This window comes from Motacilla alba, chromosome 7, assembly GCF_015832195.1.
Source record: "Motacilla alba alba isolate MOTALB_02 chromosome 7, Motacilla_alba_V1.0_pri, whole genome shotgun sequence".
NCBI lineage: Eukaryota > Metazoa > Chordata > Aves > Passeriformes > Motacillidae > Motacilla > Motacilla alba.
The window spans coordinates 23,888,087-23,900,912 of NC_052022.1; the positions used below are offsets into that span (position 1 = coordinate 23,888,087).

The 12,826-nt window shown below is 42.6% G+C and overlaps 1 protein-coding gene across 1 annotated transcript in view; it reads left to right on the top strand.

Annotated features, from left to right (window-relative positions):
- The first annotated feature begins 6,877 nt into the window (after nucleotides 1-6,877).
- The window catches only part of ITGA4 (integrin subunit alpha 4), a 36,820-nt gene continuing 30,871 nt past the window's right edge, over nucleotides 6,878-12,826 (top strand). The window contains exons 1-2 of the mRNA XM_038142163.1: nucleotides 6,878-9,127; nucleotides 9,214-9,335. Of these exons, the coding sequence (XP_037998091.1) occupies nucleotides 8,634-9,127; nucleotides 9,214-9,335 (616 nt within the window). The 5' untranslated portion in view covers nucleotides 6,878-8,633. The remainder of the gene's footprint in view (nucleotides 9,128-9,213; nucleotides 9,336-12,826) is intronic.

Here is a 12,826-nt window from a genome sequence, read left to right on the forward strand (position 1 = left end):
TCTTAGTGTTTAGTTATGAGCTTGATTCTTCTGCAGGTACTAGATATTGATTAACTCTTCGTTTATCATGACTCTCATGGAACACTGCACAAAAAAAAAGGTTTTTTTAAAAAAAGAACTAAATCATGTTTTATGTGAGAGAGTTAAATAGAGAATATAGTTGTGATGTGACATAAATTAATTTAAATATACCTTGAAAATTGTCCTGGATATTGGTTATAGCTCAAAATTTATAGCTCCAGTCTATTTACACTGAAAGCAATATTTTGGAATTGGAAAAGGTCTGGAACTTTGTGTTGGGTTGACTTTGTCTGGCTGCCAGAGAGCCACTTAGCTTCTCTCTCACTGTCCTGCTCAAAGAGGATAAGAGCAGAAAGCATTATGAAAAAGCTTTTGGGTCAAGGTAAAGCCAGGGAAATCACTTACAAGTCACTGGCATCAGGAAAATATTGATAAAGTTCTGGAGAAATAATTTCATGCCAGTTTTAATAGATTTGGAGCCAAATTAAAACACCACCTTCCCCAACACCAACACTTCTGTCACCCACTCAATTTCACTCTTTCATTCTGAGGTCCCCTATATCCCCCAGCCATGTCCAAGAGGTGCAGAGGGGATGGGGAGTGTGAGGTCACTATGAGTACATGACAGCCCCTTCCTACCTCTCCCTCCTTCTCACATTTTTCCCCAGCTCCAGAGTAGATCCTGTCCACAGGCTGCAGGTTCCTGTCCACTGCCTGAAGTTCCTCTCCATGGGTCTCAGTTCTTATCAGGAGAATCTGCTCCAGCCTAGCCTCCTCAGGGCCACAGTGGCTGTCATGAAAACCTGTTTCAGCATGGGTGCAATGCCTGTCACTTGCTACGACGTGTGCTCTACGGGGCCATGGCCCCTGTCAGTGGAACCAGCTCCAGCATGGGCGGTTCAAGGCCACAGTTCTTGGCAGGAAAGCTCTGCACCGGTGCGAGCTCTCCAGGGCCACAGCTTCTTTCAGGAAAGCTTGCTACAGAATGGGCTCTCCACAGTCAGGAGCTCCTCTAGGCCATATCCACTGGACCAGGATGGGGTCCCGGAGGAGCCGCGGCCTGGGTGCCTTTAATGGCGTCTGTCTTTGCAGGCCGCAGGCGAGTCTCTGCTCTGGCACTTGTGGCGCCTTTCCTGCTCCTGCCCTACCCCCGGTGCTTGCAGAGTTGTCCCTCACTCTTCCTGTCACACCTCACCACCTGAGCAGCGCTTTGTCCTTTGTCAGGGACTGTCAGAGGTGTCCTCAGCATGGCTGCCTGGCGCAGCCCTCAGGAGCTACTGAGGGAGCCGGCTGGAACCGGCCGGAACCGGCCTGAACCAACTGGAACCGGTCAGAACAAGCTGGAACCGGCCTGAACCAGCTGCGTGCAGCGCAGTGCAGGGCGGCCGCCAGCCTCTCCCACAGGGTGCCTGCAGGAACGCCCTCAGCGACCAGCCAGCAATCCCTCAAGGCTCAAGGCACAACGCCTTCCCTACCAGGCGTCATGGATTCAGCCGATCCTCTTCGGTCTAGGGATAAGATGGGGGAGAACACAGGGAACATGTGGCGGACATGGCCAAGCCCTGAGGTGCCCAGTGCAGCAGCTGGGAGAAAACAAACACAGCTGGGGACCAGGTCTCAGACAGAGCTGGACAACTTCAGTCACTGAGTTCTAACCAGGAGCTCATGTATGAGCTGAACTTTCAGTTCACTAAAATTCAGAGCCGTGCTGCAGCTGAGCACACACCTGCATGGTCCTCCAGGACGTGAGTGATTGTCTCACTGGAGTTATTAAACAGCCAGTTTCACTGTGCTTTCCGCTCCTTTATAAATGTGTGTGCAGGGAGGAACTGCTCTATGTGTCTGTACACACCTCCCCTCAAAGACACAGGCCAGCAAGCATAGTTGGATGCAAACTATCACTTTTGTGCAAGACACACACATATCCTTTCCTTGACTTTTGGAAGTACTGTTTCATTAAAAGGAAATAAAATTATAGATCCTATTCCTTCCTTAAGAAATCACTGGCATTTCGGAATGAAAAACATGTTGTTTCTATGGGAAGATTCCTTTGCTGAAGTTTGTTAAGGTATCTTATTTATTGTGTTGCTTTAACACACAATTGTTTTGGGAGTGGTGTATTTTAGCCACAAAAGTTGAATATCAGTACTGTTTGAAGAAAAAATGCACTCAGGGTACTCTCTTCTCACACCAGATAGCACCTGCTCAGGTACAATAAGCACTCACTGAAAAGGGGGAATAAGGTTTTTCAGACCTGATCCCAATGCATCTAGAATGTGTAAATTTTTAGAAAAAGTGAAAGGAAAAACATGAGTATGCTATAAATTCTCTGGTCCATTTTGCAACAGAAGACATAGTCCATAGAATATGAGACTAAAATACAAATGTACATGGTTTATACATGTATACTGGGCAATAAGTTTATAGATTTTACAAGTACACAAAAGGCCACATACATTTCAAACACACCCAGCTACAATTAAAACATTTCAGAACTAAACTGAGAATTAGGACACATCAAAATCAAACCTAAAAAAGAAAATATTGAAGCTACTACATGCAATGCTCTAAAACAGAGCAAGGACAACTCAGAGAAACTTGGTCAAGTAAAACAGCATCTCACTGGTTTATTTCATTACAAGATTTCTAGCAACAACATGTAACATGGTTTACAGCGCCCATTATATACACAGAGCAAAAAACAGCCAAACAAACAGGCAAATAGACACAGCCAACTTTGGCAAAATAACAGGAACAACTAAGGTTACCTGTAAGTGGATGAACTCTTAGTAGTATATCCCCTACATACTTTGTTGTCTGCCTAATCTCAATACTACTACATTTTCCTTTGATGCAAGTGTAACTTCAAAAAATTTATCTTGCAAATTACATGACAATGATACAGATTTGATCTTGTTCCTGCAAGCCAACAAAAATTCTTAATGTTTAAATTGTCAGGGTCTAAACTTTTATTGGACCTGATAACTGTGAAATCACAGATACACAGCTGGCAAATGACTACTTACGAATGTAATGCCAGTACTAAGGGCATTTTAAGCTGACATTTTAACAACTAGAGCTCTGATAGCTTGCCAGAAAATTTTTGTTTTCCTTAATTTTTAAAGAGGTTAATAAATTCAGGAAGATACAGTGTGGGGAATGGATGGGTTTTGGAATCATACTAAGAGTATCCAAGAAAGAAGTACTGGAAAAATATTTATATATATACATAAGAAACATAACAATCTAGGAAAATCTTTTATTTTCATCTCTTCTGAATGCCAAAAGTGTCATGTTGTTCATAAGGCTATACAAAATCACCCAGTTTTCACTGCATTCCACCATAATTCCTTCTTATCATATTGTTGTTCTGGATTTAGCTGTGGTTTAGACTTTTCTCTGCAACTCTCTTGAACTTTTAGGGCTGGCTCCTCTTTTTAGATGCCTGCTTCCATCTTCACATAGATTAGGAGTTTGTGCAGCAATCATTTTGTGCATATCTAGGATTTCATGCTAGCATAAAAGAAATGACCAGCTGATGACAAATATTTTTAATATACTCTCTCAGGAAGCAGAAGCAGACATAATGATCACCATCCTTCATAGAGGTGACCTGGAGTCCATATTCAGAGGTATGATCTCATTGTGATGCTGTCTGATGAAGCACAGTATCACATCTTGAAAAATGTATGTTATGGTATACTGAAGACAAGACTGAAATTGGAATGGCATTTCCTCCAGATGTTTCCTTTCAACAGCTCTCTTCCAACAACTGTTTCAGTTTTGGTTTTTGGTGGATTATTTTCAAGAAATAAGGAGGTCTTGTGAGGTATTTTTTCTATCTGAAATATTAGCTGTTGTCACTGCTGGAAGAACACGGTCCACACACATCCACCCTTTCTAATTTGGGGGCTGTTTTCATAGTGCTTAGTGTTTCTATGGAGCCAAAGGCTTTCAGCCTCGGCATGATTTGACTCAATTTCTAAACTATTAATTGCCCAACTTGCACCAATCATTACCCATGCCTATTTTTTGTTAGAAATTATTTCAAAAAACCCTTAAAAATAAATGAGAGAGACAACAAAGAACCTTGGACTACTCTCAAAATATTCAGTCATTTAAGTGTTCTTACATAGAAACCTTTGGAAAATAAAAACAATTAAGGCGGTCCTGTACAACATAACACTGTCATTTTACTGACATATGCACATACTTAAACACTGATGCAAATTGAAACTAACATTTGATAAGCGCCAAATTTATAAATATATGAGTACAGAACTGATCCTTCTTTTCAGCAAAACTAATATCTACTTGTTTTAATAACCCAGCTTGTGCTTTTAGATTGTGCTCCAGTTTATTTTGCTTAGCACATGCAACAGACCAATGTCTAACTTAAAATTGCTTTGCAGCAAAGAAATTAATCTAGAAAAAATCTTTTCAGATTCTGTTCCATTCCCATTGCATCCAATCTCATCAGCAGACATATGGAACCCATGAAATAACAGAAATATGAAAAAAATAGAAACACAATATCAATAAATGGTCAGAATTTTTTTCTACGTAGTGATTAATGTGTTGAAACATTAATTAATTATGGAAAATTAATTATGGGAAAGTGTTGATTTAAATAAATTATTAATTTTGAAAACAGAAAATTACTTTTTTATGTTGAAATTCTCTGAACGTACATATTTCCTTTTTATCTCAGAAATATTAGATCTAAGTAAAACATTTGTTTTAAAAAGTGATAATAATCAAAAAATGCTACAACTGTGCTGAATCAGACTTTTACAAAGAAAGACACAGACATGGTGGATGAAAACACTCTTTGTTTGAATTTCAGATGGGAAAGTTTCAAAAGTTCACCAATTCCTTTGGGATGGGAAAAGAAGTTACTGCCCAATTCTGCTCAGAAGCGGGTATTTAGTCCTGTCTGATCTTGCAACTCAAGAATCTTTGACAATATTTTAAGAAATAAAAAAGGATATTTAATGCATCAATTACATATATATATATAATGATTAATTTCCAGTCCTGCCTATCTGTAAATCAAAGTGCAGTTATTAGTTAAGCTGTTGTTAACTATAATTATCTTTTGTTTGCTTCTTCTAGTCAGGTTGCCATAATCATTGTCTGTATGACATTATTATATGTTTAAATACTGGAAAGCTCTTTTGGCAGATCAGTCTTTACTCCAGCAGTACAATTTTTCAAGGGGAAAAAAAAAACTTCTTTAAAGAATTTCCTAAAAGGACATCATATGAGTGTAAATATATTATAACCTGATTAAATTAAAAGATTGCTTCTCTTTAGCTGATTCTAAATGAAATTCAGATCTCTAAAGAGAAAATAAGCAAAGTGATAAAATTAAGACCCTTGCTAACATTTGCTTTCTTTGGTGCCTCAGACACCTCTGCTTAATTATGCTTATCAGTGGACAATTCAACCTCTTCATGAGAGCTCACATTTACCTTACAGCAGAGGGAAGATGAAGTTTCTTGAAAACAGCCTTAGAGGTAAGAGTGTATTTGCCTCCTATAATTTCTCAGATGACAGCATATGAATAATGGACTTTGTGGCCCACTGCCATTGTTGAGGGGTGGGGGAGGAGAAACTTACATAAAAATAAGACATAGTTATGGTCTGACCAAAACCCTAGATTTTCCATGTTTCAGTAAATCAGAAAGATTTAGAAACTTCAAATTTGATATTGCACTATTTAAGTACTTAGACAATTTAAAAATTTAACTTTCATGTCTTTCTGTTTAGGAACAAGAACTCAACCACTGATTGTTTTTATTTCTAATTTAGAGTAGATTTTGAGACACTCTTCCATAAGCAGCAGTAGGCTTACAGGACACACAGGAGACCAGGGACAGCTGAAAGCAGCCATATCCATGAAGATTTTTAGCAACACGTGCTTTCATGTATTTATAACACAGCAAAAGCAGTCATGTGATCAGTTACCCAACACCAGCCCACACACAGAACTTAATATAAATACCTTCCAACTTAGGGAATTAAAAAGTATGTGTTCCAAAGAAGAAAGCTGACAGACATTCAGAATCAGGATGTTCTTCCTTCAGTAATTTTCTTTCCCTTCTTCTCACCAGCACTGGTGAGAAGAAGGGAAAGAAACTGCTTTATATTAAGTTAGATGTGTAGGTTTTAACTCTATAGACTTGCTACTTCTAGAAAGTTAAGGCTGTTACCTGAGAAAGCTCCTAAAGCTGCAGCATCAGTATAAACCATCCTATAAATACAACTGGCCAGGCACACAGTATAAAAACTACAAATCTGATCTAGGTTTGGCGTTTTTTGCCGAGTTATTTTTAACCCAGATCACTTCTCTGATGTGTTTCACTGCTCAGACACTGAACAGTATCAGTGTAACAGGGGCAGCAGCATGATTCAAGAACAAGCAGCAAGAGATGAGGACAGTCAGATGAAATGCACACATCTGCTGTAAAAAATGCTGCCAAACTGCAGACTAATATAATTAACAAATCATCCCACTGGCTCCTCTGAAATTGCCTTAGATGGTGAACCAAATTCAAGCACAAGAGCAAGTCACTGTAATATTTTGCTTCTAGTGTTATTAACCCACAGAGGACTGTGGGAGATGTGCTGATGCAAATAAATAGCAGCAAGACATTTTGGGGAGAACTTTTTTTATTATTTCAGGATAACTTAGATATAAACTGATACATAACTGATATTTGAATTGTAAATACAGGTACTTGGCTTCCAGTGTTGGTTCCACTTTTCTGCAAATTCTCTTGATCCCTAATAAAACTCAAGTTCTCTCTCCATTACTCCATATTGTCAGTTGCATTTATTCTGCTCTCTGCCTGGTACCTGAATGGTACTGAAACCTGCAAATATTTCTAAAAATATGGATTTTTGACTCTCCAGTAACTTATATTCCACTGATTTCATTGATGCCTGGTGGATCATGATCACATCCCCTCTAGCAGAGTCTAGGAGACAACACACAAATTTCCTCCTGACAGGTGATGTAGAGGTCTCAATTTCATATCATAGCTGATAAGCAGCTATGTATGCGCCAATAATTGAATCCCACAACTTTACAATCTACCTTTTCCTGTCAGCTAGGAACCCAGCCACCATCTCAACATAGCTCCTGCATTATGGTGGTACAACCATGTTACAATTTTTCACCAACTAAACCACAATTTAGCATTTCAGTTTTGAATCATGCTTGTTTTGCTGCTTTGAAAATGAGGGTGAAAACTTCTTGAGTAGTAGAAATGCAGATTCACAGCTGCTGTTGATTGTTTTAACTCCTTTGATGTCAGTAATTGGAAGGAAGATGAATAGCAGCTGAGAAGCTGTTTGACTCCTTAGCACGAAACAGCCACTGCGCCACATCAGTGTCATCCGGAGAAGCCCTCTGATGGCTCAAGAGATGAGGAATTTAAAAAAATACACTGCTGACTGGCTGTCAGATCTTCCACTGTGCTGATCTCATTCCAGCAACTACACATCTGCATGTGGTTAGGATGACAAGATGTTTCACTCTGCATTGCCTCAGTTCCCTGCTCTGGTAGTTGCTCAGCATTTTGCAGAAGTGTGAAACTTTCCACGTTTCCACTAACTTAATGGAAATGAAAGGGGGGCATTTTCCCAAGAAGCTCAAAATGCCATGTTCTAAATTTCCATTAGAGAAATCTCACCGTTATTTCTGATGTGTATAATATTCAATAGTTGCAATCATACTGGACTTTATTCCAGATGCAGTAAGTAATCTTTGTGACTAAAATTTTCATTTCCAAGTTCTTCTGTTGTTGTTTCTCAGATTCAAAACACCATTATACATAGGTCATCCATATCCAGGGATTGTTATAGCAAGAGGGGAGCCCTGGTATTCAAAGGACTTCAGTGAGGCAAGGTTTGCAGATAGAAGTAAAAGACTTGATTTCAGGATGAACACAACTCAGTATGAGTTAAACCAAGAGTCAGCAACTGATTGCTGAAAACACACGCAGAAAAGCTCCTTGCTAGGATCAAGGGAGCCCTTACAAGGTCTGCCAAATACCAGATCTCTTGCACAATGCTCGTTTTCCTTTGTTCCTTTGCTGTCTGGAGGCACGGCCGCTAACTTTGTCAGCAACAGAAGAACTGAGCGGGAATGTGAAAAGTTACTCTAAAATGTAAAAGAAGGGATGGGGGGTTGTTTTGACTGCATCACACGTGAAAGGAAGGAGCCATCATCAGTGAGCAGTCTTGCGCAACATGGGGTAGTAGGCCAGGCTCCCTGTGCTCTACTTCTCCAGCACTAGTTTCAGGAATGAAATACCCCCCACCGGGGGACAGCAGGCAAGACCCCCTCAGCACAGCGACGGTGGGGAAGGCTTTCAACACAGGGGTACTGGGATTCTTCCAAAATTGAAAAGGAAAACTCTATCTTCTCCACATTGCCTTTCTCAGAACACGGTCTTGCTTGGGTGGAGCTGCCCGCCCGCTGCTCGGCGGGAGATTTTAGGATAACTTTCCTGTATCTCCTTCCCCCTTTGCCGGCCCGGCCAGCCAAGCGTTTCGAGACGAAGCGAGAGGGACGCGGCACTCTCTGCTCCGCCGGTGTCGGGATGGCCGTGCTCTGCCCGGGGACACGGGGGCCACGTCCCTTCCGCAGCGTCCCCGCGGGCGCCGACGGGGCGGGGAGAAACCCGACCCCCGCCGCCCGGGCAGGGAGAGGGGCTGGGGCTGCGGCCGCGCGGGAGGGGGCGGCGGCGCGGCCGTGTGCCTCCTCCGCTCACGGGGACACCCCCAGCCCGGGCCGCGGGGAGGGTGACCCAGGGCGGGGCAGGGCCGGGCGGGGCGCGGCGCTGCCCTGCCCTCTCGCTGAGCGGAGAGGCGGGAAGCCGGCGTCGGTGCGCTGCCGGTCGGCCGGAGCCATGCGGAGCTGCGGGAGGGCGCGGGGCGCCGCGGGCTGGGCCGCCCCGCTGCTGCTGCTGTGGCAGTGCCTGCCGACGGCGCGGCCCTACAACCTGGACACGCAGCACGCGCTGCTCTTCCGCGGCAGCAACGGGACCCTCTTCGGGTACTCGGTCCTCCTGCACCGCCGCGGCGAGGAGCGATGGTGAGTCCCCGGGCCGGCCGCCCCCGCGGGGCCCGTCGCGCCTTGTCCTGGCCGCGGCTCCTCACGCTGCCGTCTCTGTCCCCCAGGCTGGTGGCGGGCGCGCCCCGGGCCAGCTGGCCCGCCAACGAGTCGGTGGTCAACCCTGGGGCCATATTCCGGTGCCGGATCGGCGGGAGCTCCAGCGGGGCGTGCGAGCAGCTCCAGCTGGGTGAGTCGGCGGCGGGGCGTGGGCGGGCAGACCCCGGCGCGGGGCGGCGGTCGGTGTCCGCCGGTCGGTGCCCGCCGCCCTGCGCGCCCCGCGGCTTTGCTCCGCTGCCTTGCGGGGCGTGCTGGGCCCTTCCGCCTTAAACTGCAGAGTGCCCTGCGTGTCGCCAAAGGGCGAGATCAGCGCTATTGCCCAAGGACTGCAGCGGCGGCATCAAGAGAGATATCATGCGCCAAAACTTGATTTGGGGAAGTTAGGGTGACAGATGTCGTTCCCACAGCCGTTTCGCACCTTTCAGCCTCCGAGTCAAAAGCCCCATGAGAGTTTGGTCTGAGCTTGCTCTGCGGAGAGCTGGTACAGCTTTCAGGGCAGTGGGTGAATGCAATAAGCTCGGGGATGGGAGGGTGGAAGTGTGTGCCTAAATAATGTTTTCTCCTGCAAAGCCTTCTCTTCGTAGAAGCCACCCTAAAGTAACTCTGAATCACAGTTGTCTTGCTGATGGGTTCTCCCTGCTTGCAGATTTTTCGGAGTTTCAGGCGAACAGTTATTTTTGACTGAATCAGTTTTTATGGGTCCTGCATTTAACTTCACTTCCCTCTGTCTCCACGGTCTCCATACTTAGGAGGTGTAATTGGCTGAACTTACTCATCTCTCAAGCGCTTGATACTTGTTAAAAAGGGGAAGGCTTTGCACTGGGTTGCCATGAACATGTGTGAATTGCTTTGGGCTGTCTTCCTGTCCCACTTGCATACGGTGCTGTTCACGCTATTCATATGCAATGGAGAGAATCTTCCTCAACTTGCACTCTGCCACCCTCCGACCTTGAGTATCCCATCCGTTAGGAGCACGCCGCCCAGTAAGGAGAAGCGCGGGAAAAGAGCTATCAAAATATTTGAAAGCAATAGCGCACCATGAACTGGTGGCTGTCAGCATTCTGTAACCAAAAAAAATACTAAAACAATTATTCCTCTGCGTGTCTGGGCATAAAACTTAGAACTGCCAGGTTTTATCCTTTTTTTTTTTCCTACAAATCAATATAAGAGGTTTTGGTTTTTTTTTTTTGTAACGTGTAGTCCTATAAGAAAAAGACAAGCCGTGGAAATTAAATTTATACCAGCCCAAGTAGTTTTCTGGGGTTTTGTTGAGTAATTTTATTCCAATACTGTATATACTAAAAATTATACATAATAAAGACTTTTTTTTTGACTGCCTGTTTCTTATGAGAAGGCTTGCAAAAAGTCTAAGAGGTCAACTAAAGTGGGTGAAGTAACGTATGCTAAGAGTCAATAAATCCCTGTTCCTAGATTGGTGGTAAAAATAGTCCTTTACTGTGTGAAGGAAAAAAAGGAAGGGTTGAAAGTTTCAGGTCCTTTGAAAACTACAAACATCTGCAATGCCTCTCAGTTTGCTCATTTAGCCAATGGACAAACAAAATCTAAGGAAATAACATGATGGGTTTTTCTTCAATAGCTTAAAGGATTCTAAGTGAAATGAGACAACAGGTATATTAAAAAGTTTCTGGGGTTCCAAAGGCTTATCTTAGCACAGCCTCTATTCCCAGGCTTGAAGGCTGCAGGTTACACAACATACTTTTTAAAAAAATAGTTATACTACATGGGATTTTTGCAAACTAGGTTTCCATTACTGCAAAGATGATAACTTTGCATCACTAAGGTTTGTCTGTAATATTTCTGAAGTTAAATAGAAGCTGAAAAGAAGTGCTGTATTGTAAAACAGGTCATTGAGGTCAGTGAAGGAGCCAAAGGCAGATGTGGTACATGGGATGTGAATGAAGTGGCATAGTATCTGAGGTCAGAGAAATATGCAGGGGAACTTGCAATTACAAAGCTGAACTTAATTATCTCTCATCTAACTCGTTCAAGTTTGAGTTCTGATGTCATAGAATAGGGGATTTCCTTAGAAAAATGTGTGGCAATATATTGCACTGCTGAACAGGCACAGTGAGAAATAAGTGTTTCTATCTTGCTCTTAAATAGTTGAGTTCTCATTTCGTTCTGGTAAAAATATCTTTGAGGTGGTAAGTTTCTAATTATAAGTCATAAAAAAGTAGAGGTGATAACAGGCAATAGAAATGGCTTTCAAAATGTTGGGCTTCTGTAATAAATGGATGTGAATTACCTAGAGACGTAAATATGTAAAAATACTTTGTCACTCCTTTTTGCTAAAGTAGCCTTAAAACTGCCATAACTAATTAATGAAGGATTTGTGAACCATTAGGAAGCCTCTGATCACACAAAACTGCTGTTGTATTTTTATATGTCACAAGTTCCTATCTGCTTCCTCAGTAGCAAAAGAGCTGCTGGGAGCAGTGTTATGCTGCAGTCATCACAGTATCTGGGTTAACTCGTCCAGACATCATTTAAAGAATTCTAATGTTCTTCAAGATGTTGCAGGCCCTGGGCTGGTTTAAGAGCTGAAAAGAGCAATGAGATACATCAGCAAGGCTTTGTCTTCCTAGCCCCTCATTGGCACTTTTAAATCTCTCTCTGATTGATGAATAGAAGAGTTTTCAGTCTCTTTTTGAGTTTTAGTACTTCTGTTTATGGTGTCAAGTGTTCTAGACTGCAGATTTATTTGTATTTGGAGTATTTTTAAATAATGGCTTATATTAGATGCAAAGGCTGTAATCAAACTTCACGTTTGTTCAATTACAAAACTTCAAGTACAAAATACAGTACTTCAGGTTGAAGCACTAAGTGTCCATCTTCTAGTCTTGAGTTTCAAATCCTTGCCCACATCATATTGGGGTAGTCACAGATTGTTGCAGAGGAATTTACACCAAGTTTTTTATATGTTTTGACCTATTGAATTTTGGACATATGAATTGTTATAGAAATTCTTCAATAACACAGCTGTCAGATTCGAAACAGTGATTGACTGGCTAAAGTATATAGGAAATAATTTGTGCAATTTGCCATCCAGTCTAAAGAAAAAAATAGTTTTGTCTACAAATGAATGCAGTAAATTCACTGCATACTGTTTAACATAAGGCCAGAAAGCTCTGCCTGCAGTTTCAGTCTTGCTCCCTTTCTTTAAGTCTCTGCTACAATTAACCTGTGAACAAATTGCCCTCTAGCTCCCCCAGCTGAATCACTACAATGGAAAAGTGAACAGTTGATGTTTTTCCCCAAAGGCAGAGCTGTGTCTGTTCAACTTTGATTTCAGCAAGTTTTGAGTTTTGGTAGTGTGGCTTTTTTATCTTGCTTGCACTGCTCATACCTTGCAAGTGACCTCTTTCAAATAGCCATACTATTCAAAGGAACATGGGATCTTCTGGACCTAGGACTGTTACAGAAAGATGGAAGCAGATATCATTTAAAATGTTTTGGGTTGAAGTCATTTGAGGGATGTAAGAAGGATAAAACCATCAGATCTGTGAAAACAGAAAGTATTTCCTGGGTGAGTAAAGGTAGACTCTGAGGCCCTGACACCTAGGAGCAGGATATCAGAAGGCTTATTGCCTTTGCAGCAGA